At 46.4% G+C, this 20,748-nt stretch overlaps 2 protein-coding genes, 1 long non-coding RNA gene and 2 other non-coding genes across 7 annotated transcripts; 3 read left to right on the top strand and 2 right to left on the bottom strand.

Moving 5' to 3' along the window:
* Positions 1-57: 57 nt before the first annotated feature.
* DDX39B (DExD-box helicase 39B) lies at positions 58-11,181 on the top strand. Of its 2 annotated transcripts, none has more exons than XM_055571064.1 (11): positions 58-201; positions 1,408-1,748; positions 2,930-3,057; positions 3,333-3,425; positions 5,471-5,654; positions 6,758-6,876; positions 9,118-9,249; positions 9,952-10,061; positions 10,163-10,307; positions 10,450-10,597; positions 10,944-11,181. In XM_055571064.1, exons 2-11 carry the CDS (start codon positions 1,538-1,540, stop codon positions 10,958-10,960), a joined length of 1,287 nt encoding a protein of 428 aa, XP_055427039.1. In that variant the 5' UTR covers positions 58-201; positions 1,408-1,537; the 3' UTR covers positions 10,961-11,181. The 2 variants fall into 2 exon arrangements, with proteins under 2 accessions (XP_055427039.1, XP_055427040.1); XM_055571065.1 differs by lacking the exon at positions 58-201 and adding an exon at positions 503-1,003.
* Positions 889-967, top strand: LOC129648076 (small nucleolar RNA SNORD83). Its single transcript, XR_008712670.1, has one exon. It is a non-coding gene; the product is annotated as a small nucleolar RNA SNORD83 (small nucleolar RNA).
* On the top strand, positions 5,713-5,789 carry LOC129648077 (small nucleolar RNA SNORD83). The gene has a single exon (XR_008712672.1). It is a non-coding gene; the product is annotated as a small nucleolar RNA SNORD83 (small nucleolar RNA).
* A 163-nt stretch (positions 11,182-11,344) lies between the features above and the next one.
* Positions 11,345-12,550, bottom strand: MCCD1 (mitochondrial coiled-coil domain 1). Its single transcript, XM_055574391.1, has 2 exons — positions 12,373-12,550; positions 11,345-11,652 (listed from the first exon to the last, which is right to left on the bottom strand). The coding sequence occupies exons 1-2, from the start codon at positions 12,548-12,550 to the stop codon at positions 11,345-11,347; spliced, it is 486 nt and encodes a 161-aa protein (XP_055430366.1).
* Positions 12,551-14,701: 2,151 nt separating this feature from the next.
* On the bottom strand, positions 14,702-18,795 carry LOC129645725 (uncharacterized). 2 transcript variants are annotated; one of them, XR_008711478.1, is made up of 4 exons: positions 18,464-18,795; positions 17,423-17,487; positions 17,193-17,316; positions 14,702-14,832 (listed from the first exon to the last, which is right to left on the bottom strand). It is a non-coding gene; the product is annotated as an uncharacterized LOC129645725 (long non-coding RNA). The 2 variants fall into 2 exon arrangements; XR_008711477.1 differs by lacking the exon at positions 18,464-18,795 and adding an exon at positions 18,019-18,244.
* Positions 18,796-20,748: the final 1,953 nt, after the last annotated feature.

The following is a 20,748-nucleotide window of genomic DNA, read 5'->3' as shown; positions in this document are numbered from 1 at the left end:
CACGCAGGCATTTTCTAAAGGCAACCCTGGAGCGCGCAGACCCACACAACCGTGGAAGGCCCGTCTTCCGGTTCTTTGCGCCTGCGCGCTCGCATCAGCGAAGGCGGGAGGCCGGGTGGAGGGAAAACCGGGAACCGGAAGTGAAGGCAGATTCCCTTCTTCGTCGCTGTTGCCGCCGCCATACGTTTTTGCCTTGCTCAGGTAAGCTTTGGCCTTCGCCACCATCCGCCTCCATCTGCGTTTCTCTGCGGCCATCCTGTCGCACGAGCTCTTGATAGCCCTTGTACAGGCTATGGTCTTGTTGCTGGAGTCTGATTGGGTCGTTAGTTCCATCGCTTGCATCTTTTTCGAGATGAAGAAACTTCGGGGGGGGGGGAGGTAGGGAAGCTAGGGGGGCCCAATCCAAGATGGTGGCCCCGGCGCCATTGTGTTTTCTTTGCTTCTCGCTCCTTCGGTGGGACCCTCGATTACTCGAGGCCCCAGTGACATTGAGAGGCGGCGCTAGGCGTCCTCTGGTCCTGGGTATTTGCGGAGGGCGGGGTCTTCTCACTTTCCCGCTTATTTCTGGGTCCGCGGTCCGCGGCGGGAATACGAAGAGGAGCCGGCTTCTAGGCCTACCTGGACGTTTCTCACCTCGATTTGCCCACCGTTATTTGGAGCATTTCCTAAATGTTTACGGCTGGTGTCATTGTGTGTTTTTCGGAAACGAGCCATAGCTGAGGAGTAACGCAACGGTGATGTGATTGATGGAGGAGTGGGTTTTTTCTTCTGGCCGAGCCATTCTCTAGCCCCCACCCTCCTCCGCCACCATCACCGAAGGATTTTTTACGCGCGAGTATGAGGTGCCTGAGGAGTGGGAGACTGGCGTGTTGGGAGACGTGGATGGCAGCCACATGATGTTTCCATTTTGAAGAGTGAGCGCTTTGCGCAATGACGACCGTAAATCTATCACCCTTGACTGATGGCTGCTGTCGACACCTTGAGATTATAGGAAAAGCACAAGGTCTTTCATTGAGGATTTTTCATTTTGTCACTTAACATTCTCTAGTCTTGTAAATTGTTAGTAGTCTGTTTTTTATGTGTCTTTAATTTTTTATCCTTACTCCTGTCCCGGAGCAGGAATTTAGAAGCTGGCCTTGCCTTTCTAGCTTTCCGTTTCTGCTTCTCCGATCCTATCCTTTTGGGAACTTATGTCCTAATCACCACTCCTGGGAAACACACTTTCCCCATTCCGTGTGTTTTGTTTGTCGTGTGTTTTTTTGTTACTTTTTTTTCCCCTTTGTTACTTTTGTTTCCAGGTACATGTGTCAGAGTTTAGGGAAAGGAAGAGTGTGAGGATGGACAGGATAGATGGTGAAGGGTCTGCTCATGACTGATGTCTTCTCCCTGTTTTTTTTTCCCTCCCAGCTCTTCTGTCAGAAACTAGTGTGTTTCTTTTTCTCTTCTGTTCCTCAAGCCCCCACTCTCCTCCTCTTCTCTTCCTTTATTCTGCGCTAACCCATCCGGAGACCCTTCCCCTTCTCCTGCCGGCTCAGTTATGGCGGAGAACGATGTGGACAATGAGCTCTTGGATTATGAAGATGATGAGGTGGAGACGGCAGCTGGGGGAGATGGGGCTGAGGCCCCTGCCAAGAAGGATGTCAAGGGCTCCTATGTCTCCATCCACAGCTCTGGCTTTCGTGACTTCTTGCTCAAGCCAGAGTTGCTCCGGGCCATTGTTGACTGTGGCTTTGAGCATCCATCAGAAGGTAAATTTCCTGTTGGGCATAGAGTACTCATTGGCGCTTTAAGGATACAAGAAAACAGATAATAGCCATGGTCCCTTACAGATTTGTGTATAGGGTAGATCAGGAAATAGATACCAGAACCTATTTCAGCAGTAAAAGATGTTTATACAGGTTAGTTTGTTCATGATAGTATGTAAGTGCTAGTGATTTCAGAGCAACTTAGAGTGGCTTTTCTCCTTGTCTCCTTGTTTTAAATTTTGTCTTTTAATTGAAAATTTCCAAAGAGGAGCTGGTTGGACCCTTGGACCAAGTCAACTCTGGTCTCTGCAAACCTTTATGGCTGGTCTAAAGATAGCTGGCTTTTGGGTCAAGTACCAAGTTCTTCCCTGGTAGCTCAGATGGTAAAGCATCTGCCTGCAATTTGGGAGACTGGGTTCAATCCCTGAGTCGGGAAAATCCCCTGGAGAAGGAAATGGCAACCCACTCCAGTACTCTTGCCTGGAAAATCCCATGGGCAGAGGAGCTTGGCAGTCTACAGTCCATGGGGTGCAAAGAGTCGGACACGACCGAGCAACTTCACTTTCACCAAGTTCTTCATTTTGCCCAAGGTTGTAGAGTTGTGTCACCCAAAGCATGACAATCTGAGTAGGAGAAGTAGCCTGTGACAGGCACTCAAAAGTCATGGATTGTTACAGATTAAGGAGCACTGGGACAGAGGAGCACCTAAGATGACCGATTGGTAGATGCCCAGAGGGTTGATGGCAGGACTTGGGGCCCTGGAGTTAGAAGAGGCTAATACTAGAAGGAACTGGGAAGGTCTTGATATGTGGGAATCAATTTGATTGAGGGACTTCCCTGGTGGCTCAGACGGTAAAACGTCTGCCTACAGTGCAGGAGACCCGGGTTCGATCCCTGGGTCAGGAAGATCCTCTGGAGAAGGAAATGGCAACCCACTCCAGTATTCTTGCCTGGAAAATCCCATGGACAGAGGAGTGTGGAAGGCTACAGTCCATGGGGTCGCAAAGAGTCGGACACGACTGAGCGACTTCACTTTGATCGAGGGAGCGGAGAGAAAGGGGTATGGAAATTGGCAAGAATTACTTAAGAATTGAGTGGTGAGAAATGGGTTTGGCCTGGTGCAAAAATGTGGTGGAGTTCTCTGGAGATTGGAGTCTCATTTACCTTTTCTTTCCTGCTTCTAGTCCAGCATGAGTGCATCCCTCAGGCCATCCTGGGAATGGACGTCCTATGCCAGGCCAAGTCAGGCATGGGAAAGACAGCGGTGTTTGTGCTGGCTACACTGCAGCAACTGGAGCCGGTTACTGGACAGGTACACTTGCAGAGTGCTGCGCAAGCGTCTTGGCCGGTAGTGTTCAGGAAGGGTGTTGCCTCAGCTACAGGATGCTTTCAGAGCTGTGAGTTCTTGCTGCTAAGATGACCTTGATCACTCTTGACTGAGAGCTCTGGGGAATATTCTGTGGTGATTATGGGGTTAATGATTTAGATCTGGAATTGTAGCCACTTGTGGTTTGCTGGGTATGCTTTTGTGACACCCCTGGTGAGGGGATATACTGTCTGTGTCTCCATCTGCTGTCCCTCCCCCAGGTGTCTGTACTGGTGATGTGTCACACTCGGGAGTTGGCTTTTCAGATCAGCAAGGAGTATGAGCGCTTCTCCAAATACATGCCCAGCGTCAAGGTAAGCCAGGGTGAGAGGCTTGGGGGAATGAGGGTGTGGGGAGTTGGAGGCACTGGGGACTTGCTAGATCAGTAGTCTTCACGTCCCACGGGTATTAAATACCTCTACACAAATAAACATGTAGGACATAGTAAGTTCCTGGAACTTAGGTGCGTAAGAGATTTATGTTCCCCTATGAATTATACTTGTTAGAGGTGCCTGCTATATTGTATTGATATGTGTATACATTGTATCAGTATGTATATACACTGTGTCAATATGGGTGTGCATTGTGTAGCTGCTGTATTCAAGGTGTGGTTCCCAGACCTGTGGTTTCAATGTCACTTGGGAGTGGCTGGAAATGTAGATAACGTGGGTTCCACCCCAGACCTATCCAGTATGAACATGCATTCTAACAAGATTCTCAGGTAATTGGAGTTTGAGAAGCATATGTATATATTTGATGTATGTAATTTTTTATTCTCCTTGGGTGAAAAAATATAGTTTTGCTCACATTAAAAATTTCCCCCTTAATTATTATATTTAGAACTAGGAATATTTGAGTAGTAGCCCTAAACTAAAAACAATTTGTTTAAAATAGTAATATTAGTACTTGCGCTTGGTAAAATGTGTAGTTAATCCAAAAGATCTTATGATGAATTTGTCTTCTCCTGTCTAATCATACTTCACAGAGTACCACTTGTTAACTTTTTTTTTTTTTTTTAACTTGTGATGTTCTGTGAAACCAAGTATTAGGCACTATTTTCTCAATTTGTCTACTTAAAAGCCATTTTGACTTTTCATGTAAGACTGTTTAGCTTGTTTACATCGTTCTTTTTCCCAGAACTTGGGTAAACTATTTGATTTTCTAAATATAGTCAAAGCTCTATGTGTGTGTGTAAAGTATATCTGTGTTCTTACATTGTCAGTTTCGTTAGCATTTACTTTCTGTCCTCTTAGCAAGTAGACTTTCCATAACTTTCCATTGTTATGACTATGAAAACACTTGTTGAGCTCAGTAGAGAGCTAGGATGTAGTTCCACCTCTGTAGGTTTAATTCTTCACCTTGTGGACTCAAAAGAGGATGTTTTTGGTGTCAAGATCAAATATAAATTTGATGAGAGAGTCTGTCCATTTGCTCAATATTATGTTTCAGTGATTTGATAAAGAGATTGAGCTAGTTCTGCAAAATGTCCTACCTCTGGATTTGTCTGGTTACTTTCCTGTGGTGGTGTTTTAACTTGTATTTCGCTCCCAGTGTTTCCTGTAAACTGAATTCTTTTTCTTTCTTTTTTTTTTTGCTGTGGCACCTAGCATGTGGGATCTGAGTTCCCCCACCAGGGATCAAACCCATGCCCCCTGCATTGAAAGTGCAATAACCACTAGACTGCCACGAAGTCCCTAAACTGAAAGTTATGTTTGAAAGCTTAACTGGTTCAAGTTAAAGATTTTTGGCAAGAATTCTCACAGATGATGCTGTGTATCTCCTGTTTTGTTGCAAACCACTTGTCCCACAATTAATGGTTTTAGATTTACTCTAGACTTAGGGTTATGATAGTCTGAATCCCTTGATTGGTCTCCCCCTTTGAAACTAAAAAAGCAGTTTCTGATGCTGTATTAAAGGCTCAACAGCCATTTCCCTAATGGTTTTAAGGTGCAGTAATATGTGTAGCCTAAACAGGGTTTATTCAAAGGAATTAAAAAATCTAGGGTCAGTTAGGAACACTTGATACCTGTGAGCTTTTTTTTGGTACTTGACACTGTTAATTTCTTGCCATCCTCATTTTTACAGAGAAGCCTGGCTTTGGAGTTGGAGAAGGAAAATTGTTAGATTAAGTCAGAAGAACTAAATGCTAGTCCTCAGAGCATGTAGTTTAGGACAGGTCACTTTTGTTTCTTAGCTTCAATGTTTGGGGGATACGATACTTTTAGATTAGGTGAGCTAATGTTCCGTTTAGCTCTGAAATGTTCTGAGAATTGGTTTAGAGCAAATTGAAAGGATGGGAACCTTGGGAAGGTTGACCCTTTCCTTCCTTGTGAAATACTGTTCTCTTCTGGGTTGGCAGGTCGCAGTGTTTTTTGGTGGTCTGTCTATCAAGAAGGATGAAGAGGTGCTGAAGAAGAACTGCCCGCATATTGTCGTGGGGACCCCTGGCCGCATCCTAGCCCTGGCTCGAAATAAGAGCCTCAACCTCAAACACATTAAACACTTTATCTTGGATGAATGCGATAAGATGCTTGAACAGCTCGGTAAGTTGTCCCAGTTGGGCTGGGGCTGGTCTAGTGATCTGGGAAGTTGCCTTTTGGAGCCAAATGATGCTTATTTGATACTGGAGCACTTTAGTGCCAGGACGACTCTTAATCTATCACCCATGACTGATGGCTCTGGCTTCCCTGGTCAGTCTCTGTTAGGCTTGTTAAGCTTCCTTGGTGATCAAGGAGAAGGGTATCATGTTCTTTCTTTTTGTGGTAGATGTTTATCTTTGAGAGGAGGGACTTAGCTAATCTTGGATGTTAGTCACTCCACCATTGTGTCCTTTGTAAATCTCTATAGTGGGTGTCATAGGGAAGAAAATGGAGCTGGAAAGAGAGACAGTCTACTCGTTTGGCATCCGCAACTCAGATTATATCATCAGATTATAGCTGAATAAATGTTTCGACTTAAGTTCTGGAATGAATGTGGAGAGTGTGTGTGGGAGTCTGTGTGGTGTGGTGTTCCAGTGTGCCAAGTGCTGTGAAGAAAGGAAGATGTTTTATGAGAACGCAAATTTGGTGAATGAGACTAGGGATGGGCATATACGCAGGGATAAGTCATTCCAAATGATCTTTGGCTATTCTAGATGGCGAGCTATAAAGTGGGCTCCAAGTAGAGATGTCATATTTGCCTGACTGGATAGGACAGTGTGATCCAGAGGAAGCGTGGAATGGACTCTGACAGCTGGAATGTAATAGGTGCGCGATATTGGTAGACAGTTGGAGCTTGGGGAGAGAGGAGTAGGGAGAAGGGCTTTGTAAGGACTTAATCTTTGTGAGCCTTTGCAGTGGGCTTTATCCCCATTTTCTAGTTGTGGGCTTTGGGGTTTCATCTAATTTCTTGTGTGGTTAAAAGACACGGCTGGAACCTGGTCCATACTCACTGTTCTTCCCGCTGTATTATAACCCTGGACATGATTACATGGCGGTTGGAGAAAATAGAGTAGAGAGAGACCTGAGGCAAATCTTAACCCTGACCCGCAACTCTCGGCTCACCCATTTCCAGCAGTCCTTACCTCATTGATAAGCCTGTCTCTGATCTTCATTTATGATAATATGTCTCTTTTCTACTATAATTTTTTTTTTTCTTTTTCCTGTAGACATGCGTCGGGATGTCCAGGAAATTTTTCGCATGACCCCCCATGAGAAGCAGGTCATGATGTTCAGTGCTACCTTGAGCAAAGAGATTCGTCCAGTCTGCCGCAAGTTCATGCAAGACGTAAATACCCTTCTACCTTCTCTCCCTCCACTCCCCGCCCGCTGCCTTCTCCCCCTCCGCGCCCTCTTCCTCCAGACTCCCTTGTCCTTCAAGCGCCAAGAAGGGGGCACGTGCCCATTTGAAAGTGATGACTCCTTGAAGAGACACACAGAGGCAGAGACAGTTAGTGTTAGGGTCTGCGCGGCGCCAGGGAAACTCCGGAAGACTTGGTCGGGTTAACGTGAGAGCGGGTAGTGTTCGACTTTTTTTTTTTTCATCACAGCATTTTTTGAACCTCTTCTCCCTTTTGGGGGTGGGCAGGATTTTTCTGCCCTACCACCCACCCATCGTCTTCTACATACCCCCTACAGCCACGCACCCTCAAGGTGGCATCGAGCATACAGCCGGAGCCTTCTGCTCCCCAAACTCATAACCTCCCGGTGGCAGGAGAGCAAGAGAGGGACAGACAGATGGCAGGGCATGTCCAAAAGAAGAGCAAACAGCACACATGAATCCGCTCCCTCCCCACCTCCAGGGGTGGGGGCCTTTGGCACCTCAATCCCCGAGTCCATACTCCTTCCTACCCGTACCTCCTCGCACCCGTCGGAACCTCGGTTGATGTGAACCAGCAGCGGAGAAGCACCGTGGCGCGGCGGGGGAAATGCGGACGCACCCGGCGGTGGATGGCGGCAGCGGAGGCCGCGGGAAACCTGACCAGGAAGCTGAGGACCAAACCAGCCTCTTTTTCTGTTCCCGGTTTTTTTCCTGAACCCAAGGCGTGCCGTGCTCCCTGGTTTCTTTCCATTTGTGTTGGTGGGGAGGGGTGTTCTGAGTAGGGTGGTAGATTTTTATTTTTTCTTCTTTTTAACTCTTAATATTCAGAGGGATATGGAAAAAGTAAAGTGAGGAGCTGCACTTGGGTATAACCAGGTGGTGGTAGGGTCTGGGCTAGGCAGGCCCTTGTGTAAGCAGTGGAGTGTGTTTTTTCCCTCCCTCCCTGCTGTGCTCCTTCCCGTGGACCATAACTCTTACCTTTAGCTGTATTTGGGGTTCAAGTTAGATTGGAAGGAAGCCATGGAACTTCTCTTTGGAAATCCTTCCTTTGCTAGTCTGCATTCTGAAGTTCAGCTTCTGGTTTTCTCCTATGACACACTTATCCTTTCCCCAAATCTTGTACCCTGGGGTTTTATGTTAACCATGGCTTCCTGGTGACTCAGATGGTAAAGAATCCACCTGCAATGCGGGAGACCTGGGTTGGGAAAATCCCCTGAAGAAGGGAAAAGTTACCCACTCCAGTATTTCTTGCCTGGAGAATCCCCATGGACAGAGGAGCTTAGTGGACTTCAGTCCATGGTGTCACAAAGAGTCGGACATGACTGAGAGACGAAGCACAGCACACAAAGGGAAATTGGGCTTTAGAGTTGACTCTTGTGCCAATTACCCCCTTTTTTTTTTGTAAATGCTGTCTACCTTCCCTTCAAGGGCTGTGTGTGTGTGTTTTCTTTTTAAAGATGACTGAGTAACTCTGCTGCTCTGAATTTGCTTCTTAGCACCACTCATTGTACCTTCCTCGTAACACTAGATGGTTTGATTTTTCGTTCAGAGACCAGTCTCATCTAAAGCTATTTCCTTGTGGTCCAAGGGCAAGTTGCTACTCATCTTGAGTAATCTTTGCCTCTCTTTTCATGGCATTTTGACCTTAAGTCCATTGAAGCATTCTGATCTTCCACCTTCCTAATGGGGATATGGGAAGACATCTACCTTCCTTATGGAGATATGATTCTCCTAGTTGAGAGAATATGCGAATGGAGCTCTCCCAACTATTAAACCAGCTCTAATGGATTTATTCTGACCTTGAGTCACTGTCGCCATGATTTCCCAGGTGTTTGCTTCATGTTCTCGCTTTGAGAACCACTTCCCTTTGTTTTCTTTCCTCCACCACCTCCGTTTGAGGTAATGGCACCTTGCCATTGGATGGCTGGACTCTGCCCTTTCCTCCCTGCAGAGTTCCTTTCCTATAACTATTTTCAGTTGGGAAATCTTAAAACTCAACTGATAGGAAGGAAATCAGATCTAATGTCCAAAAGACCACATTAAAATGTGGGTATTTTTGGGGGTGGGGCTGGGTTTTCAATCTTCTCTCTTCTCCCCATCCCCCCATGGGGTGTATTGGAGATCAACTTCCTCCACCCCCCCAGGTTTAACCCCCCCACTCTGCCCTCCTCCCGTTCCCCACCCCTTCCCTCCCCCCTCCCCCCCCAGCCAATGGAGATCTTCGTGGATGATGAGACGAAGCTGACGCTGCATGGATTGCAGCAGTACTACGTGAAACTGAAGGACAACGAGAAGAACCGGAAGCTCTTTGACCTTCTGGATGTCCTTGAATTCAACCAGGTCAGTTGTCCAAGGTCCAGTAGGGAGAATGAGTACATCTCCAACTGTTGGCAGAAACCTTTTTATTGAGGAAGCCATGGATGCCATATGAAAGAATGGTGGAAAAATTCTTGTAAATGAGAGAAAGACTTTTAGGGGCTGAACGTGAGCACGATGGGAACTGCTTTTCGGTTCCATGCCTGACACAAAGTAAACCTCAAATTACAAAATCCTTGAGTCTTAAAGTTGGTGAGAGTCCCACAATAATTAGGCATGTTAGGTCTTAACTGTGTTTTGCACTGCTCACCTGGGTAGAAGTGTTTCATTACTTAACCTGTTGTGTGATTTGTTTGCACTAAAAATCATTTTCTGTAAGCTCTTACTATATTTGATGTTTTGGTGAGTGGGAATAATGGTCATGTCTTTCCAGACTTAGGTCAGATTTTTACCATTCTCATGTGGTGGCTTCATTCTTGTCTCCTAATGTATCTGATAGTTTTGGTTACTGTTTTCCATATCTTCTGCAGCATGTTTGTCTGCTCAGGAAAAGTCAGAGTCGAGCAGGAAAGACTTAGTATTTAGAGCAGAAGAGGAAGTATGTGATGGGGACTAAGGAGTTTTTTTAGAAATTACTGAGAACTCCTGCTTGTAATCTTTCTCACACACACCCACATGGACGGACGCACATCCCTCCAATCTCATACACACCACGCACGCACACAGGTGGTGATATTTGTGAAGTCTGTGCAGCGTTGCATTGCCCTGGCCCAGCTCCTGGTGGAGCAGAACTTCCCAGCCATTGCTATCCACCGTGGGATGCCCCAAGAAGAGAGGTGAGTCAGAGACGGGCAAGATGTTTTGTGTCCTTGCGAGCAAAAGGGACCCTTGAGAGAAGAAAATCTCAACACTCTTTCTGATTTCCTTTCTCATAAAGGCTTTCTCGGTATCAGCAGTTTAAAGATTTTCAACGACGGATTCTCGTGGCTACCAACTTGTTTGGCCGAGGCATGGACATCGAGCGGGTGAACATTGCCTTTAACTACGACATGCCTGAGGATTCAGATACCTACCTGCATCGGGTAAGCCCCACACCTGGAAGATAGCCCAGTGTCCTCTCCCACCCCTTGAGTTTCTCTATCTTTCATACCTTGCATTTCTTCCCTCCCTTTGTGTGTCTTCCTTCTGTGGGGCCTGTTGGTCCTATCACATGTCTCTTTCCAGGTGGCCAGAGCAGGCCGGTTTGGCACCAAGGGCTTGGCCATCACATTTGTGTCAGATGAGAATGATGCCAAGATCCTCAATGATGTGCAGGATCGCTTTGAAGTCAATATAAGTGAGCTGCCTGATGAGATAGACATCTCCTCCTACAGTGAGTAATGATCTCATGAAGCTACTTCCCCCAGTCCTTTAGATTCTCTTCATTTGCTTAGTGGGTTTTTTCTTAAAGCCCCTGGTGTATGGTGGCCGCTTGACAAGTTTGTCATCCATATTTCTGCTGCCCCCACCTTGATGCTCATTTGGGATGTTTAGTTGACCTGTGTATGGGGGTCTCTTCTCATCAAATTGTTTCTCTTTCTCTACCCCCAGACCTATCTCTGACCCGCATACCACACAAACATCTGGATGTGTTGGGAGAGGGGTGTTTGTGCCGACCTTGATTTTTTTTTTTAAATTTTTTCCCACGCTCTAGTCGAACTGCTGTATTTTCTTTTCAGTTGAACAGACACGGTAGAGGACTCACCCACCCGTTGTGGAATGTGACAGTTCCTCTTCAGGAGACCGCACCAGGCGTGGGGTGAAGGAGACACTACTGCTACCGACCCCGGGCACCCCGTCCCCCGCCCCGTGACTTCCCCTGGCATCACCACCACTCCTGAACCCCATTTCCCCAATTTGTCGGAAATTTTTTTTTTTTTTTTAACAAAACTAAAAAACTCATGCGTCTGTGGTGTCTATAAGCATTCCATCCCTTTATTGGATTTGGGGTGAAGTGGTTCTGGGGCATAATCCAGAGTAAATTCCTGTGGGGACTGTGCCCTGCTGGGGGCTGAGGTCAGCGGGAGGTGTTGAATTGGGATGTGAGTGAAAAGACTGCAGAGGCCATGACTTCTCATGACTATCCAGTTTCTAGCCCTTTTGTGGCAGTTTCTTCTGTTTTCTTAGGGCCTGGGAGAGGCTGGGATGTTGCTGATCCAAGGGCTGGGGAGGGTGGCGTGCAGTTTTCAGGGCTGGATGGTGAAGGGGCCACTGATGGAAGGCTTAGGTGACTCCTCCCAGGCTCTCTGTGTCTCCGCATCTGTTCCTTTAGCTTCTGTGTCTTGAGCACCAGGGCCTGGGCTTCCCAGGCCCCCTCTTGCCCTTCCACCAGGGCCTGGTACAGCTCCAGCTGCTGCTCCAGCAGCTCCTCCGCCTGGGCCAGCTCAGCTGTGGGGCGGGGCTGGTGCTCCTGGGAGGGCAGAGCATTAGGGAGAGGTCATCAGCCAGGGCTGAGGGCTGAGGCTCACTGGAAGTCAGGAATTCTACCTCTGCCCCATTAATTTGAGGTCATCTTACTGCAAAGCCAAAGCAGTTTCCTGTCTTGGGCATAGTCCTGGAGTGGGGTGTGGGGTGGTAGTAGTTAGAGATCACAGCCCAGGTGCTGTAACTGGACTTGAATGTGCATTTGGGAAGGGGAGAACTGGCAGTCCCAACCCTCCTGAGAAATAATTAACTGTTAGATGAGGGGAAGTTATTCCGTTCAAGGGCTTTGTGAACTGCAAGGAGGGTGGGATGCAGATAGAGGGTGGGGGCAAGAAGGGTGCTTTAAGGAACTGAGGGTTGGGACTAGGCCACAAGCATGGGGTGGGGGTGAGGGGGCATGTGCTGTGCTGTGGTTAGTCACTCAGTCATCTAGGACTCTGCGACCCCATGAACTGTAGCCCTCCAGGCTCTTCTGTCCATGGGGACTATCCAGGCAAGAATACTGGAGTGGGTTGCCTTGCCCTCCTCCAGGAGATCTTCCCAACCCAGCCATCGAACCCAGGTCTCCTGCAGTGCAGCTGGATTCTTTATCATCTCAGCCACCAGGTCTGCTTTCAGCTGACCTGTGGTGACGTGGAGGGGATTCTCTGCCCCCCAGTATAAATTTGCCCTCATGCCCTCCACCTTCCTTGGTGCCACTTACCCTGGAAGGTGACATCTTTCTATTGCGTGTGGAGCTCGTCTCTGCTGTGCTTCTGGGACCCTGGGAGCAGCACCTCCAGGAGCCCTGGAGTATGGGGGCGCAGGATGGCAGGAGGAGGTGACGGCAGCATTGGGAGAGCCAGGCCAGAGGGAGGACCATGGCGGGTCAGGCAGGGAGCTGTCTGAGCCACCCCACAGCCACCAGGAACTGGCTCCCTCCGGGCTGTGGCCTCGCTTCAATGCCTGGCCCTGCCCCTGCCCTGCTCTGTTGCACCCACCCGCCTCCCAACCTGGCCCCAGAGTCCAGGAACTCAGGTTCCCTAGTGTGAAATTGTTCCTGCCAGGCAAAATTTCCTTCAGAACTCTGGTCCCCAGCCTACCGTGTCTTGTGTCAGTAATTCTTAGCACTGTGTGTTTCTTACTCATTCCTCTCAGTTCTGCAAGGGAGAATGAATTACATTACAGGTTGGCAGATGAGGAAATGCTCAGAACTTCATTCAGCACTCACTCATTCAAGTATGGGCTGGGACCTGCTCTGGGTCAGATGTGCTCAAGGCTCCACAGCCTGCTGGAAAAGCCTAGGTCTGCCAGACTTAAAGCTCACCCTTGACCTGGCTCAAGTATTGATTTTCACTTTATTTCCCTTTCCTCTTCTTGCCGGTGACCTTTCTCTTGTCCCTGTTGTGCATTGTACGTTGTTGGGGTTTGCCATCTCTGTTAAGTTGGCACCATACACAGGTACTGGTTTCAAGCTTGGTTGAACTGGTGAGCCCTCCCATCAAATCCGCACTAGAACAAAAGTCTTGTCCACTCACTGAGGCTTGTGTATAAATACTGGACTTCCTGCAGTGTATCCTGAAATGTCCTGTTGTGGCTAGAGGGCACAGTCATACCCCTGGCTCACAGAGTGGATGGTTCCAGCTTTGATCTAAGAAAAAGTAGGTCCTCAGAAAAACATGCCCCAGAAAGCAAGGTTGCTGGACAGTGGACAGCTGCAGTTTGCTATTGGGACATCACACTGAATTTGGAGGGAAGATGGCCTCTGCCATAGTGTGGGGGTCAGAGGAGCAGAGAGGGAGACCTTCCTGGAGGTCAGTGATTCTTGAACTTGGGCTGAAGCAACTTTAGATGAAGTCAGAGATCTCTAGGTTCCCCATTAGTTGATAGGTTCCCATTTTTTAGTGGAAAAAGAATGGAGTCCCTGTACAATTTTGGAGGAGACAAGCCTTCCCTCTTGTCTCTCAGTGATAGGGTTATATGTGGGGGCTCATTTTTGAATTGCAATGTGTGCACAGCTTTAAGTTGTACTTGTTGAGACAGAAGAGGCCCAAACTACTGTTGTTACAAAGAAGGGAAGCTAGTACAAGGTTAAACAAGCCACAAGTAACATTTGAAACTAAGCACATTTATAAATTAAAAGCAAGATTAGCAGCTATTAATTGAGAAACTTCTGTAAAACAGTCTAGATGATGCACTAGTAACAAAGTATCCTACCTGAAAATTAGACATTTCTATCATGTGAATTTCTGTTTCAGGTTATGAACTCCAAAATGGACCAATATCTAGTGATTTGCAGTAGGCAGTCCTAAGCCATGAATTATAGTAGAGTCTGGATTTGGCTTTGTCTGGGAGAGCTCAAGAAAAGACTGGTATTTGGATCAGTTCAGATCTATTGGGTGAGCTGTGGATCTCATAGTCATGGAAATGAAGGGATGAAAGTAGATAAATGTAAACCTAGAGTTATGTTACTGTGTATATTTACTGTTGTTATTCCTGAGGGGCTAATAGTCTTTTTCTTTATGTGGTGCTGTTTTATTTATGTCTCATAGTCTTAATCAAATGAGAGGTCTGGCTTGGCCTCTGCAGGAGGGGCCTGTCTTCAGCCAGGGATAGGCAGAGGATTATGGGAGGTGTCTGGCACGAGGTCGAGGGGCTGCTCTGCTGATGCCGCCTTTACTACCGCATCCTGCCCAGTGGATGAGGCAGGCCTGGGGGCACTGACGTGAGTCACGTACCCTTCATGCGAAACTTGGGGAGATGGGTACTTAGGTATATTTAAGTCCACCCACTGCTCTAATGTGAGAAGTTTACTGAGAGGCACTTTTTGTTCCTGTCACAGGTGACCTTCATGGTAACTTTTCAAGAGAACTTTTTCACTTCACTTTTTTTGGCATGTGAATGTCCGGTTGTCCCAGCACCATTTATGTATTCTATCCCTGGGTTCTCTCTCCTGTCCACTGACCTACTTGTGTTTTCTTTCACCAATACCACGTTGTCTTGATTAGCATAGCTTTGTAGGAAGTCTTGACCTCAGGTAGGGTTTTCAAGTGTCCACCGACTTCTATAGTGTGCTGGCTGTTCCAGCTCTCTGGCCTCTCCATATGCATTTTGTCAGTTTGTCAATACAGGCATTCCTTGGAAGTATTATGGGTTTGCAGACCGCTGCAATAAAGTGAATATTGCAATAAAGTGAGTCACATGAATTTTTTGGTTCCTCAATTTGAATATATAAAAGTCATACAATGTGTGCGTGTGTGGGCTCAGTCATTAAGTTGTAACCCCATGGACTACACCCCACCAGGCTCCTCTGTCCATGGACTTTTCCAGGCAAGAATAGTGGAATGGGTTGCCGTTTTCTTCTCCAAGGGATCTTGCCCACCCAGGGATTGAACCGGTGTCTCCTGCATTTCCTGTATTGACAGGCAGATTCTTTATCTCTGAGCCACTGGGGAAGCCCATATATACTTTATACTGCAGTCTGTTAAGTGTGTAATAGCATTATGTCTAAAAAAACAATGTGCATACCTTAATTAAAAAATAATGCTGTTGGAAAAATGGCGCTGATAGACTTGCTTAACACAGGGTTGTCACAAACCTTTGATTTGTAAAAAATGCCAGTATAATTTATTTTTTATTGAAGTACAGTTGAATTACAATTTTGTATTAATTACTGTACAGCAAAGTGACTGGCTATATATATATATTTTTTTCATATTCTTTTCTATTATAGTTTACCATAAGATATTAAGTACAGTTTCCTGTGCTATACAGTAGGATCTTGTTTATCCATTCTATACACACCAGTTTGCATCTGCTAATTCCAAACTCCTAATCCAACCCTCGGCCACCACTCTCACCTGATTCTATTTCTGTTTCATAGGTTCATTTGTGACACATTTTAGATTCCTCATATGGATAATATCATACGGTACCTTTCACCCAGCTTCCCTTAATGTTAACATCTATCAAAACTATGTTGAGACCAAGAAACTAAGAAGTTAAAATTGGTACAATACCATTAGCTAAGCTGTAGACTGGATTTCACCAGTTTTTCCACTAATGTCCTCTTTCTGTTTCAGGATCCAATCCAGGGTACCTTAATGCATTAGGTTGTCATGCCTCCTTAGTCTCCTCTGATCTGTTGAGTTTCTTACTCTTTATCTGTCTTCATGAACATTTTGAGGAGTACCAGACAGAACGTTTGGGGAATATCACTCAGGTTGGGTTTGTCTGATATTTTCTCATGATTAAATTGGGTTTATGGGTTTTAGGGAAGAGCACTGTAGATGTGAAAGGCCTTTCTTATCACATCATATCGAGGGTACATGATATCAACATGATCTTTATCTGCCAAGTTTCTCCACTCAGTAGTAGTTTTTCCCTTTCCATTCTCTATTTTTGGCTTCCCAGATGGCTCAGTGGTAAGGAATCTGACCACCAGCGTGGGAGACACAGGAGATGCAGGTTCGATCCCTAGGTTGGGAAGATCCCCTGGAGAAGGAAATGGCAACCCATTCCAGGGTTCTTACCTGGGAAATCCTGTGGACAGAGGAGCCTGACGGGCTACAGTCCAAAGGGTCACAAAGAACCTGAGTGACTGAGCACACAGCACATTCTGTTGTTTGGAAATGAGTCACCAAGTCCAGCCCACACTCAAGGGGAGGGAAATTAAACTCCATCTCCTGGAATGGGGATTCTCTTTATATATTACTTGATACTCTTCTGTAAGGAAAGTGTGTCCTTTCTCCCTCCCTTTAAAATGTTTTTCAGTCATTTGTGTATTTTAATATGAACTAGAATATTTTTAAAAAATTGTATTTGTTTGGCTGCACCGGTCTTAGTTGTGGCATGCAAACTCTTGGCTGTGGCGTGTGGGGTTTAGTTTCCTGACCAGGTATCAAACCCTGGCCCCCTGCATTGGCAGCATGGAGTTTTAGCCACTGGACCACCAGGGAAGTCCCTGAACTCAGTATTTTTTATTTGGGGTTATAATCCAATATTTATTGTGATTTTGCTGCTGAAATTGTTCCAGCTTTGTTCATAGGGAGCTTTTTCAGGTTGGCTTCTGTGTCCCTTTGACATGCTCAATTATGGGGAATTGCCTTCCTCTCTGACATTACAAGGCATTCCAGGCTCATCTTGTAGTTTTTTCTGTCTTAAGCCTACAATCAGCTATTTTTCTAAAGACCCATGGTTCCTTTTATTGGAGGGTGTTTTAGCCAAAATCTGGGCATTGAGTGCTCATTTCACTTTTCTAAAGAGGACAGAGTTTCCAAGAGCTGCCCGAGCTCAAACAGGCAAACGAGAGGCTATCCTTTCAGCGCCACATAGAGCTTATTTAGTGCAAGCTTTACTACCCAGCACAATGGCCAGTTTTCCACATGTGCCTTCATTCCTTAAAGCTTCTGTTTTTGTTTTTGTTTTTTAGCCTGTAGGGCTGAAACATTAATAATTTAATTTTCTGATGTTTGGAGACTTCCCTGAAAGAAAAATTTTAGGTTTCATTAAGAAGTTCCACTTACAAAAGTAGAGTAGCCAAGAGGAAAAGACGGCAGAGGGAGGAATCAGTTACATTTTTCTTCCATTCCTGCTGCTCTTTCCATGTCCCTGCGCCGGGCAGGGCGGGGGAGGGATGGCTCTTGGACTCTGAGAGAAAAATAATGATATGGAATCACCTTTCCCAAACCCCTTGATTTCTGCTCTGTCTGTGCCCATCCCCTCTCCCAGTCGTTGGCCTTTTCCTTCCTCCAACCTCAGCTACAGCCCAGCCTCTTGCCTGGAGCCTGCTCCTCAGGGAGAAGTGAGCCATTCTTCCCACTGGAGGGCAGAAGAGAAGAAGAGAGGTCAGGTCCTGGGGATGTGGGAGAAGGCGCCGCAAGAATCACACGTGGAGAATGCAGCTGTGGACCAGGGAGGGAAAGGGAGGGTGGGGCCCACTGGGAGTTTAGGACCGACATACATGCACTGCCGTATGTAGAGCAGATAGCTAGTGGGAACCTGTCATAAGGCGCAGGGAGCTCAGCTCCGTGCTCTGTGGTGACTCAAAGGGGCCCTGAGAGGGAGGTCCAAGAGGGAGGGGATATATGAATATATACAGCTGATTCTCTTCATTGTACAGCAGAAAGTAACACAACATTGTAAAACGATTATACTCCAATTAAAAAAAAAAAGGTTAGAACCAGAAGGGCTTTCAAATGAGGGTGAAATGTGAGTGACCAGAGGGCAACTGAGGACATTTCCAACATCTCCATTTAGGAGGGAAGGGAGGGCCCTTGGGTACAGGAGCAGAGAGCCTTGCCCAGGTATGGATGAGATTCACCCCCACCCTCACCCATCCTCTGACAATACCTCATCCCACATCACATTGAGGGGCCCTTCAGGCCCAGGTGCTCCACCAGCCAGAGGTATCGCAGGTCTTCTTCAAGGAGGACCCCCACAGCAGCCCAGCTCTTGGCAGGTCTTGTCACTCCCTCCACAGCGGGTCCCCGAGTCCTTAGTTCACCGTCCGTTCCCTCCCTTCCTGCAGCCGGATCAGCACTCTGCCGACAGCTCAGCCTCTCAGAGTGTGATTGCCCTCAGGGTCCTGCTTTGTTAGTGACCATAACCCTGGGTGGAGGGTGCGGCGGGGGGGTGGATCCAGAGAGAGAGGGCCGAGAGAGGGAGGGGGGTACCCCGACTCTTCCTCCCCAAGCAGTGCCTTCTCCCTCCCCCACCCCAGGACTTTCAAAGGCCGGAGCAAGAGAGACCCGACCCCACACCTTTCTGTAAGAAGTCTGTGCACAAGGGCGCCTACCTCCAATCCCACTGCAGTTTTACTGCCCGCCTGGGGCAGTCCTGGGTGTGCAGAGGACGATCCAGCAGTGCTCTTCCTTCACATATCTGCATGACTCGGTTCCTCACCTGCTTCACTGTGTCTTCTGCTCAGCTGTCACCTCCGTGAGGCCCACCCTGACCACCCTCTTTAAAAGTGCCACCTCTCCCATTACATTGCATTGTTGTTGACTTTGTATTATTTTTTCTCTGTATCCCCTATCATTTTCGAACATACTGTGCAGATCTCTTTTCCCAAAGAGGACCTCAACAGCACTGCCCCACATGCTCTTTTACAATTGACCTCTCCACCCTCTGTCTACAGCTGAGGGCTAATTCCCCTCTTCTTGAATCAACAGCCTGTAAGCATCAGGAAAGCAAGTGTTTTGACTATTTTGATTAAATAGCCATCAGTCCTAGAGCAAAGCCTGGCACAGAGGCACTCACTCACTATTTGTGAAGGGATGAATAAATGCTGTGACAAGATTCCTTAAAGCTGGGTCTGAGGCTTGGAAGAGGGGAGTTTGCTGGTGTTTGGTTTTGGAGGTTGTCTTAGTCTGCTCAGCCTGCCATAACTAAATACCCCAGGCTGGGTGGCTTAAGTGACAGAAATTTGTTTTCTCACAGTTCTGGAGACTAGAAGTCCAAGATCCAAGTGCTAGGAAATTTGGATTCTGGTAAGGGCTCTCTTTTAGGCTTGTAACTATGTCTTTTCACTATGTCCTTACATGGCCTCTCCTCTGTACAAAGTGGGGGTGGAAGGGAAGAGAGCACAAGCTGGTGTCTCCTTCTCAGAACTGCAAGCTTTATCAGACGAGGGCCCCACCCTTATGACCTCATTTAACCTTGAGTGTGTGTGCATATACGCTGTCATGTCTGACTCCTTGTGACCCACGGACAGTAGCCTGCCAGGCTCCTTGTCTGTAGGATTCTCCAGGCTAGAAAGCTGGAGTGGGTTGCCATTTTCTACTCCAGAGGATCTTCTCGACCCAGGGATCAAACTCGTATCTCTTGTGTCGCCTGTGTTCACAAGCAGATTCTTTACTACTGCTACCACCTGGGAAGCCTACAAATGTAAGATGGGAAACCACAAAACTCCTAGGAAAAAACATAGGTTTAATACTCTTTGACAGAAACTGTAGCAATATTTTTTTTGGATCTGTCTTCTAAGGCAAAGGAATAAAAGCAAGAATAAAGGGGAGCTGATTAACATTAGAAGCTTTTGCGTAGGAAAGGAAACCACCAACAAAATGAAAAGACAACCTATGGAATGGGAGAAAATACTGCAATAAAATGACCAGTAAGTTAATATCCAAAATATATAAGCTGCTCATACAACTCGACATCAAAAAACCAAATAACCCAATTAAAAAATGGGTGGAATACCTGAATAGACATTTTTCCAAAAAAGACATACAGACAGCCATAAAAAGATGCTCAACATCACTAATCATTAGAGAAATACAAATTAAAACCACAAGAGATATCACCCCACACCTATCAGAATGATTATTATCAACAAGAACACAAATAACAAATATTGGCAAGGATGTGGAAGAAAGGGAAATTCTGGAAACTGTTAGTGGGGATGTAAATTGGTGCAGCCTTTGTGGAAAACAGTGTGGCTACTTCTCAAAAAACCAAAAGTAGAACTACTATGTGACCCAGTAATTCCACTCCTGGATACATATTCAAAAAAATAAAACTAATTGGAAAAGATGCATGCACCCCAATACTCATATGCATCATTATTTATAATTGCCCAAGTATGGAGACAACCTGTGTCCATCAACAGAGGAATGGATAAAGAAGATGTTACATATTCACAATGGATACTACTCAGCCATTACAACAGCATGGATTGACTTGAAGGGTATTGTGCTAAGTGAAATAAGTCACAGAGAAGGACAAATAATACTGTGTGATATCATTTATATGTGGAATGTAAAAGAAACTAGTGAGTATAACAAAAAGAAATAGGGATTTTCCTGGCAGTCCAATGGTTAGGACTTGGCACTTTCACTGCTGTGGCCCAGGTCAAATCCATGAAATGTGGCCTAAAATACAAGTGAGAAAGAAAGAAAAGAAACAGACTCACAGATATAGAGAACAAACTAGTGGTCACCAGTAGGGAGAGAGATGGGAATAGGGGCCAGACAAGGGTGGGGATTAAGAGGTACAAACTGCTACGTATAAAATAAAATACAAGGATAAAGTTCAACACGGGGAATATAGCCAATATTTTACAATCACTATACATGGAATATA

Source organism: Bubalus kerabau, chromosome 3 (assembly GCF_029407905.1).
Source record: "Bubalus kerabau isolate K-KA32 ecotype Philippines breed swamp buffalo chromosome 3, PCC_UOA_SB_1v2, whole genome shotgun sequence".
NCBI classification, from domain to species: Eukaryota; Metazoa; Chordata; class Mammalia; order Artiodactyla; family Bovidae; genus Bubalus; species Bubalus kerabau.
This window is presented reverse-complemented; position numbering and strand designations above follow the sequence as displayed.